Source organism: Lepisma saccharinum, unplaced genomic scaffold (genome assembly GCF_977018435.1).
Source record: "Lepisma saccharinum unplaced genomic scaffold, izLepSacc3.1 HAP1_SCAFFOLD_486, whole genome shotgun sequence".
NCBI lineage: Eukaryota > Metazoa > Arthropoda > Insecta > Zygentoma > Lepismatidae > Lepisma > Lepisma saccharinum.
In genome coordinates this window covers 118896-129347 of record NW_028143174.1, presented here as the reverse complement: position 1 = coordinate 129347, position 10452 = coordinate 118896, and the positions used below count along the sequence as shown (strand labels likewise).

At 38.0% G+C, this 10452-nt stretch overlaps 1 protein-coding gene across 1 annotated transcript; it reads left to right on the top strand.

Annotated features, from left to right (window-relative positions):
- Nucleotides 1–1071: 1071 nt before the first annotated feature.
- On the top strand, nucleotides 1072–1575 carry LOC145982956 (uncharacterized). The gene has a single exon (XM_083116241.1). It carries the CDS (start codon nucleotides 1072–1074, stop codon nucleotides 1573–1575), a length of 504 nt encoding a protein of 167 aa, XP_082972367.1.
- Nucleotides 1576–10452: the final 8877 nt, after the last annotated feature.

Sequence of the window (10452 nt, the reverse complement as noted above, 5' to 3'; positions counted from 1 at the left end):
GCGAAATAAAAAAGATATGGCCATGTGTATGTTTGGAAACACGTAAATGTCGTGCATGGAAAAACGGTAACAGGCCCCCACGAAAATACGAAGAATGGCGTGTGCAGAGGAAAATTTCATTGCTGTCGATGGTGTCATTGAAGAGTGGAAGCAGTACCAAAAGAAGAGTGCGGAGGGGATAGGGGGAGGGGGCAGCATGCAACGAACAAAGTGGAAATACATATGCTGGATTAATGCAGATGGCATGGAGATGAGGGAAACAAAATAACGAACTGTGCCTGTGCCACAAAAGTGAAGGGGTAGGGGATGTAAATCGTGTTTCCAGAACTCACGCGAAGAGTATGTTATCGCCACCGACGTTGTCGGATCAGCTGTGTTATCAGACGCCAGCCACACGTAAGGTACAAACTAGGCCATTTGACCTTGCGCTGAAGTCAGCTCTCTGTGCCCGTGTTTGCTTGGGGAAATAGGTGGTTATTGGGCGTGAGTGCTTCAGACGGTTAGTTGACGTGCCCGTGTTCGAAGTGAGTGCAGGGTAAAAGTGCAGGTATACCTAGGACGATGGAGCGTGTATCTGTGGAAGACAGAATTGAAATGATATTCATGTATGGTGAATGTCAACGGAATGTGGACAATGCTGTCACCGAATATGCCAGACGCTATCCGAACAGAGTGCGTTCACGGTCGACTTTAGCCAGGGTTGTCAAGCAATTTGCAACAGTAGGAAGCGTGTGTCCGCAACAAAGACGGCGTCGAAGAACTGTCACTGGGGAAAATAATGAAATCGCTGTATTAGCTGCAGTGGCGGATGATCCCCATTCCAGCACGCGTAACATAGCTCGCCAGAGTGGGATGTCCCATGTCAGTGTTTGGAACAAATTCAAGAGGCACAAGTTTCACCCGTACCATGTGCCCCTGCACCAGGAACTTCATGGTGATGATTTCCGTGCACGGATGGTGTTTTGTGAATGGGCACGTGGACAAATACATTGAAATCCGGCATTCTGTCGGGACGTTCTGTTCTCCGACGAAGCAAGATTCACAAACCATGGCCAGGTTAACCGGCACAACATGCACTACTGGAGTGTCGACAACCCACACTGGTTGCGTGAAGTTGAACATCAACGCCCGTGGTCAGTGAACGTATGGTGTGGCATCATGGGTGACAAACTAATTGGTCCGTTTTTCATTGACGGTACACTGAATGGGCGAAAGTATCGCAATTTCTTGCAGGACGAACTACCGATATTGCTGGAGGATCTAAGCCTTGCACAGCAACAGACCATGTGGTATCAGCATGATGGTTCTCCGGCGCATTATGCTGCCATAGCTCGGGAAGTATTAACGCGCAAGTTCCATCATCGCTGCATCGGACGACGTGGTCCTGTCAATTGGCCGGCTAGATCACCAGACCTTACTGCGCCAGATTTCTTTTTGTGGGATTTTCTTAAAGGAATGGTGTATCAAACTGTACCCACAACGCACAACGACATGATGCAACGAATACGAAATGCTTCATATAAATCGATGCCGCCACACTTTTGCGTTGTGAACAGTCATTTCATGCAAGAATAAATAAATGCATCGACGTTCATGGTCACCATTTCGAGCATTTCCTTGGGTAAGGCATGTATGCCCACGCACCACCCCACCCCCACAGGTGAGAGGCAAGGGGACTCACGTGAAACAAGCACCCCACAGGTGAGAGGCAAGGGGACTCACTTGAAACAAGCACCCCACACGTGAGAGGCAAGGGGACTCACTTGAAATAAGCACCCCATACGTGAGAGGCAAGGGGACTCACGTGAAACAAGCACCCCAGACGTGAGAGGCAAGAGGACTCACGTGAAACAAGCACCCCACAGTTGAGAGGCAAGGAAACCCCCTTGAAACAAGCACCCAACAGGTTCGAGGGTAATAGTATTTGCATTCCATCCTTCCCATCTCCTACGCTTTTCTGGCATCCCTGAATACGTTTTTGTGTTTCCCTCATCTCCATGCCATCTGCATTAATCCAGCAGATGTATTTCCACTTTGTTCGTTGCATGCTGCCCCCTCCCCCTATCCCCTCCGCACTCTTCTTTTGGTACTGCTTCCACTCTTCAATGACACCATCGACAGCAATGAAATTTTTCTTCTGCACACGCCATTCTTCGTATTTTCGTGGGGGCCTGTTACCGTTTTTCCATGCACGACATTTACGTGTTTCCAAACATACACATGGCCATATCTTTTTTATTTCGCATGTTGTTTCACCCATATCAAGCATAATTATTATTTATTTTGACTCCGCGAATCCCAAAATGAAACAAAATTCGGGGTTTCCTATTTGAAAAACACAACGTGCCCCCCTGCCCCCCAGGGGGCCCTGTGCGGGGCTCATTTGTACGCCATTAGCTTTTCCTCCCCAACAAGGATCATGGTTTGTTTGGACCAAATTTTCCTCTTTTTCTATCACTCTTTCATTCTTTACATCATATATGTATGATTTCTTAACAATTAAAATTCCATTGCATATGGTATTTTCAGGTAAAGTTTCATGAAACTCACATATTAACTTAATATTTGTTCGATCATTAATAACTACCAATTTTCTTTTTGATGCATTTATTAAAAACATTGGTCTGTGAATTATAAACTCGTCTGGATTATAATATCCTTCAGTTACCCTCTTAAATGAACTAAATGTTTCATATAACTTTAAATAATCTTGATCTGCAATGTTTAAATTGTAATTTTCACCTGGGAATACCTCATTTCGACCATTCTTCAGATATACATGTCTAATTTTACAATTATCAAACTGGCTGCTATCTTTTTCCTGATTGTCATCTCTCCCTGTCTGAAACTATACAGCTACAAACTCTGGCATATCGTATTGTAGAGATTGAAACTGATTAGTAATATCGAATTCAAAGAATTTACCCTCCACTGGCTTCTGTATGCATTGATATGTATAAAATTGTATCGGAATTTGAGGATTTTTCAAAATGTTGGCTTTGTATTTGAGAGCATAATTCGATTCATATTCAACTATAGGCATGCGTAACTCCATGGACTGAATCACACATTTTGCAGCTTCGGGTAAACTAGCATCATTGGCTGTTCCATCTGGATTCAAAGTTTGAATCTCATTATTGAATTATGACTATTGGGTGATCTGCGAAATATGATACTTAAACCACCTTTCCACATAATTTCTTTATAATCAGAGAAAAAGCCAAATAGCAGTCTCATGGGGAACAGTACTGTGTGACTTTTTGCTTGAATTTTTGTTCCAGCTTGGAACCCACCAACTTTGTAATATACACTCTCTGATTTGCATAGTTCCAATGTCCCCACTGTAGTGGATGTAATTCCACGATAATCAATACTGTCTATGACTGTACCATGCTTTCTGATTTCAATTTGTGAGAGTAAGAATGGAACAAAATTATCTATAAGTTTTACATTAGCAGTAGGGGGATATTCTTCAATATTACTTTTCTTGACGATGTCAAATTTTATATACAAATCTGATCTATGTGGATGAATAAAACCGTCCCCTATCGTTATGTCAAATTGAATATCCTTATTCGCTTCATTAACGTTAGCATATGTCCTTCTGTTTGGAGGGAATGACTGCAACTCATAACTCTCGATATTTTCCATTGGTATTTATTTATATAATAATTTTTATTATTGCAGTGGTACATTTAAATATTAATTTATATTATTGCTGTGGAATTAGCACCGGCAAAATCGATGATCTCATTTTTCTCATTTGTAATTGTTATCTCTATGTAATTAACTTTATCAAGAGAAACAAGGGAAATAGACTGGTGGTTCCTTTGGCAATGTTGTAGTAAATATTAAATGTTTCTATAAATGTACCTATGTGCCTAATACCTGTTTCTAATTTGCTATTGTTGGGGAAACCTAGAAGTTCGCCCATGATAGATAGGTCTACTGTTTCTTTGGTAGATACGATCTCCACTCTGTCTGTTACAGAGTTTTGAGATAGCAATACAATGTTAGGAAGTTCAGATTGTAAAGTAGATAAGTTATGTTGTCCAGGAGGAATAATAATTTTTTCATCACCCACAAATATAGAATTGTTGTAGGTAGTTACATTAGTTACATTAGGAATCAGATACATGCTGTAGAAGGCTCTCAGAGCTATGAATTTTGGATAGATAATATCATTGTGGAGATGTAGTTTCAAGACCGAAGTCTCGCTGGAGAGATGAAAAAATTTCCATATTTAATATTCCACACTGCTTTTTGAAAATCTTGTAATTTAATGTTATGTATTTTATTTAATATTCTAAGCATCGTAATGCAAACATGACCACATATAATTTGATCTAAATCTTGAATACGTTCGTCGTTGTAATAAATCTTAACATGTTTTAAATAATGAATTAATTCTGTAGGCGGTACCCCTCCGAAAGAATCGAAAATAAAAGCATTGTTATTTTGTTTATAATACCATATCCAGTGGGTACCGATATTTTTCGATATGTCCAAATTCACCACACCACATTCTCGTGAGAAAGGGGGACTCTTTTTAGGGAGAGAATCAGACATGAAAACCCCCCAGAAATGTCGAATTTAAAATATTTTAACTAAAGATTCAATGTCTTGGTTCGTGAGCGCTTCTTCTTTTTTTAAATTTTTTGAGTGCTCTGGACTTCACACCACTGCCTAATTTTCTTTCCATGGCAAGATTATGACGCTTCTGCTCTTCTAGTTCGGCCTTATTCTTTCTTGAATCAATTAAAGTTTTGGCTATAGCCGCACTGCTTCCAGCTAAGCTCCACACTGCCCCTAAAGCCGCCAGGATAACTGGAATGCTGAATATGAATCCACCACTATGTGTTTTTTTCTTGTATTTTACAAACGTTTTAATTGTGGTGTACTAAGTAATAATTTCATTCCATTTCCTTTGGCTATACATTATCTCTTCTTTTCCTGTTGTTTTTAGTTAAAATTGGATTAATTTTTAAATTTTTAAGATCATGATATGGAATTTGATATACAACTCCTTTTGGTTTCATGTTGTTTTTATTATTATTATTATTATTTTTCAGGGCATTTATATTTATATTAGAAACCCCATCCTAATTTTTGTTTTGTATTCATAGCAATGGTTGTACCCAATGTTGTTATTCATTCACCCAATGATGTATCTTTGCTGCTTAAGCTTCCAAATGCAGTCTCTTTCAATCTTTGATCAGCCACATGACGAGCATCTAGATCTGCATGTGTGTTGTATGCAATGTCATGTTCTTAACAAGCTGCATCGAGAGGATTGATCCCCCTGTCCCCTATTTTTAATCGTTTCTCAAGTTTTGTCCCAGGACCACAGTATTGGTAACCAATTACATGTAACTCAAATGGGAGCTTATTAATAATATCATTTACCAAACCTCGACCCTCTGCTACATTCCAGAATTTAGGAGGTAAAGTATTAATAATTTTAATTAAGTATCCTATACCTTTGGGATAATTTACAATAAAATGAGTTTGTTTATTCCTAATCATGTCTACAATACCCAATTTTTCGTTCTAAAAATTGTTTCCAGCATTTTTCTCCCCTGCTATAGCCAGCATTCTATCTATGAGTTTTCTCACGTCATCTACCCACACAAATTCCTTAGGTAAAGTATTGTATTGTTTGATACCACTACCATTTTGAGTTGGTTCCAGATAGTTTTAATAAGATTCTTGTATTTGTCTCCACTGTTCGATTTAAATCTATTCTGAGTGGCATCGTTATTTTGATATAAGGCATCAGATAGTATCAAAATATCTGAGTAACTCTGATAATCTTCTTCTGTAAAATTCTTTGGTTGTTTCTTGGTGATGAGCTTCCATAATCCAGGAGTGCCAGGATATCTAGACCAGCTATATTTCCTACCGAAATTGATTTTTATGTTGTCCCCTTCGAATGTTACTCTAGATTTCCCAATTTTCCAAACCACACCCTCGTTTCTTTCCATAGTCGCATACAATCCAAAGACTTCATCTTTTTCAAAATTGGCCTGTACTCAGGTAATCTCTTGCCAAGGGACCCAACTCAATTTTCTCTGGTTCACTTATAACTTTAGTAGGTGGTTGTTCAAGGGTCAGAGGAGTACGGATACTAGATAATGGCGTAGGTGGAAAACCTGCATAATTTTTAGCATTAAGAGGTACCAATTCATTTATGAGATTTTTATTTTGTTCTGTGACACCATTTATCTCTTTACCGAGACCACTGATTGCATCGATAATTGGTTGGTCTTGACGTTTGTGTTGTTCATAAAAGCCCCTGTTTTCAATCGTCCTGCCTTTAAAACGTTTGGACAGGTAATCACGTAATTTCAAATTATCTTCAATTTTATGTTTTGACATATTTATTTTTTGATTACAGGTTATTTTATATCGTTTCAACGTTCAAAAAGTCGTTGATTTTATTTCTAAATTTTCCATTGTTAGGTTTTCGAGTCATGTCGATTGTAACAAATCCAAAATCATTGCTGTTCCAACAAGATGACCAGAATTTTGAAAATTGGTTATACGAGTAATTTAAGTCACCCCCACGTAATCATCGTGTACATGTTTCAAAATAGTATGATCTGTACGAAACAAAGAAATTATGTTTGTATTATCTCGTAGTAATTGTTTAGGAATTTTGGAATAAGTCTGAGCTAAATAAAAGCAGTCTATTTCTTTGTGACGACCCTGTGTAAAGAAATTTCGGTTTTCGTTTTGATTTTCCAGAATGACGTCATCAAAAACTACAACAGAATTTTTCAAACAATCTTTGAGAGGTTTTACTTTTGACGCAAAGGTAGCTATGTTAAGTCCCTCGTACAGCTTCATGAGTTGTTGATATTTCGGTTGTTCTAAACTTTTAGAGAATACATACAGGTGCCTTTTTCCCGAATCTAGCCACTTAGGGGCGAGCAGGAAATTATCTACCAGCAGAGTGGCTTTTCCACAACCAGAGGGACCTACAATGAGGCACCTTATATTATCAGGTAACAACTCCCAATTTTTTTACTAGTTTCTACTAAATCTGGTAAACGCTGAACCACATTCCATGTTGGTGTCAAAGAATCACCTGGTTTGCTTCTATCCAACTTCTTTCTGGCAGTCCTAGCCATTTTACAATTTATTACTTTTCTTACGTAATATTTTCTCAATTAAATATGAATCTCGATATTTTGTTTCACTGAGTTCCTCTTTATAAAATCTCCCCTTCAATATTTTATTATAACTATCTTTTATGATACATGTATTTATTTTCCCTGGTAAAACTTGAACTACAGTGAATAACTCTGTACTGCAATTTTTGGTGAATCCCTTCTCAAATAAATGTTTAAATTTACTAACTCTCACCTGACCTCCTATTTTGTATTTTGGTTTCTTGGTAGTGTATTTATATTTTTGACAATAAACGGTAGAAATCAACCTAGACTCATGAGACTTGGTTACCTCAGCAGGTTTCATTTGAATAGTACTGTGTACTGAATTATTATAATTACGCACTAGCTCGGGTAAAATTTGTGCCCATTTGTAGTTACCCTGTAGAGTAAATTGCCTCCACATGCGATTTTTTAATGTTCTGTTGAATCGTTCCACTATACTGGCTTTCAAATCACTGTATGTAGAATAACGTTTAATATTTTGTTGTTGCATTAACTTGGTAAATGTGGAATTGTAAAATTATTTTCCTCTGTCTGTCTGTAAATATTTTGGTACCCTGCCCTCAATAAATATGGACTTTAAAGCCTCGCTAACACAAGTACCTGTCTTAGATTTTAAAGGAATAGCCCACGCATATTTACTGAATGTATCAATAACTGTGAGCATATATTTGTAACCATGATTTATCTTCTGTAATTTTTTTAAAGTTCCTGTTCTCATTTCTATCAGATCAGCTTGAAACAAATCGTCTACACCTTTTGTTACCACACTCAGTCGTTTGTAGTTGCGACGAGCTGGTCAATGTAATTCACTAACTATATCTTGTCTTGGCATTGGGTGCTATAAGAAAATATGACATAAAATGGATTATTTTCGGGGTATAATTGTTTCACTTCAAATAATAACACAAGTATGCGACCAATTGCTTCAGCGAAAGTAATTACATTTTCAGAAAGTTTACCATCAGCGATGACAGAAATGACATTTCGTTCCCTCTCATCACGTCAGGATTTTTTTCTTTTACGTTTTTCAATTGCTAACGAAACCGCCTTTTTGCTAGTATAAGACAATTAGTTAGGATGTATCTAGTTAAGTAATTTGCAGTTAATTTCAATTTTGTTTTAAGAAACGTAGCATCCAACAGTAGTATAATTGATGCTATAACCAGGACGAGAAATGATGAACCCCCCTCAGGCAGAATTGGCTACACTTAAAACAAGCTCAACATGCCCTTATGAGTTTTTTGCTCAAGTGTAGAACTCTGTCTAATCCAAGATTTTTGTAAAAATGCCCTCGGGAATTTCCTGTGAAATGATGAGCCCCCTCAGATTGATTTGGCTACACTTACAAAAGCCATATCTGTGAGATTTTTGTCCATAATCCTGTCAAAAATATGCCCCTTTTGATATTTTTTTGGCTACACCTAAAACTAAGCCACCCTCACCCACACCCACCCATACACACACCCACACCTACACCCACATACACATACACCCATACCCACCCACACCCACCCACACCCACATACACACACACCCAGATACACACACACCCACACCCACTCGCATTGACCTTGACCTTGACCCCGACCATGACCTTGACCTTGACCCCGACCTTGACCTTGCCCCGAACTTGTCCTTGACCCCGACCTTGACCTTGACCTTGACCTTGACCTTGATCTTGACCACACCCACCCACATACACACCCACATCCACCCACACCCACTCACATACACACCCACACCCACCCACACACCCACACCCACCCACATACACACCCACACACACCCACACCCACCCACACATATTTACTTCCGGTCTACTTGTGGCCTATTTCTGCTTTATTTATATTGCATCATGTTTTGCAACAAATTATTACCTAATATTATGCAATAAATTATTAGACATGTGTTGTTTTCCGATTGGTTGGTTATGACATAATGTGGTGATGTGTTATATTCTGATTGGCTTATTGTTTCAGATGTTTTCAATGCGGTCCGTGCTTAGGCTATATAAAGAGATTTTGCATTGCATATCAGCCAGTATTGTGAGAGTTGTTGAAGAGAAAGGGTGTGTTGTTGCAGTGCTGCTCATATTTTTTAAACACAAAAATATTGCAGATTTGTATAAATTGAATTACAAATCTATTTGATTTAATATACAGAATTTTTGACAACCTGTCATAGGTTTATTAAGTATAGAGTTTTGATTTGAACCCCAAGAAATTTTATATAAATACCAAAGCCAAAAATATTAACACACATACACACACACACACACACACACACACACACACAAATCACACTACTGAACCCAACTGATATTTTTTTATTAAGTATAAAGTTTTGATTTGGACCCCAGGAAATCTTAAATAATAAACAACAACAAAAATGCCAAATCAAAAATATTGTAATCAATGCAATAAGAATATAACCAGCCCCAATTGGGCCAGGCACCAAAAGAATTGTAATCCAGACAAATGCAGAACTCCCACAAAAATATGCTCTAAATGCCATAGAAAATATAGCATGGAATATTTCACATATAAACATAAAGATACTTGTTCTGCACAGTTATCAATATTGCCCCCACAACCATCTACATCTGGTCTGAAAAGAAAGCATGAAGCACCTGTTAATGCTACACCGGCAAAGCAGCCACGCTATGAACCCATCCATAGCAGTTTTAATGGCCAACTTAGGGATCACCGTTTTGTGTCAGAACCAAGATGTGGCATTAACAATTTTTTTAACAGTATAAATCCTGATGTGCAGGCAATTCTAAATGCACAAAATGGCTCTTATATGCTGTCCCTCAAATTGTTTACACAATATAAGAAGCCAAATGGCACAAAATTTACACAGCCCCACATAACAGAAACTGTACCTGTATATTCAAATGCAAATTCAGACAATTAAATAAGCAGTTTGATAGATCAATTGAATATTAAACACTCTGAATTTGCTGGAAAAGAGTCTGGATGCGGATCTCCACACAAGCTCTATGTTAATATTTCTGAATTCAGCCCATAACAAGGATCTACATATTTGCCATTACCTGCCAATATTAAAAACAAACAAGCCGTGGTTAATATAAAAAATAATGATGAGAAATGCTTTTTGTGGTGTATTTTAGCTGCTTTGTATCCAGTTTCAAGGCATCCTGAGCGAATAAGTTATTACAAACAACATGAACATGATTTTGATGAAGCAATGGAGTGTTTAGAATATCCAATGTCTATTCAGAATATTGATAAATTTGAAAAAAAGGCCAGGA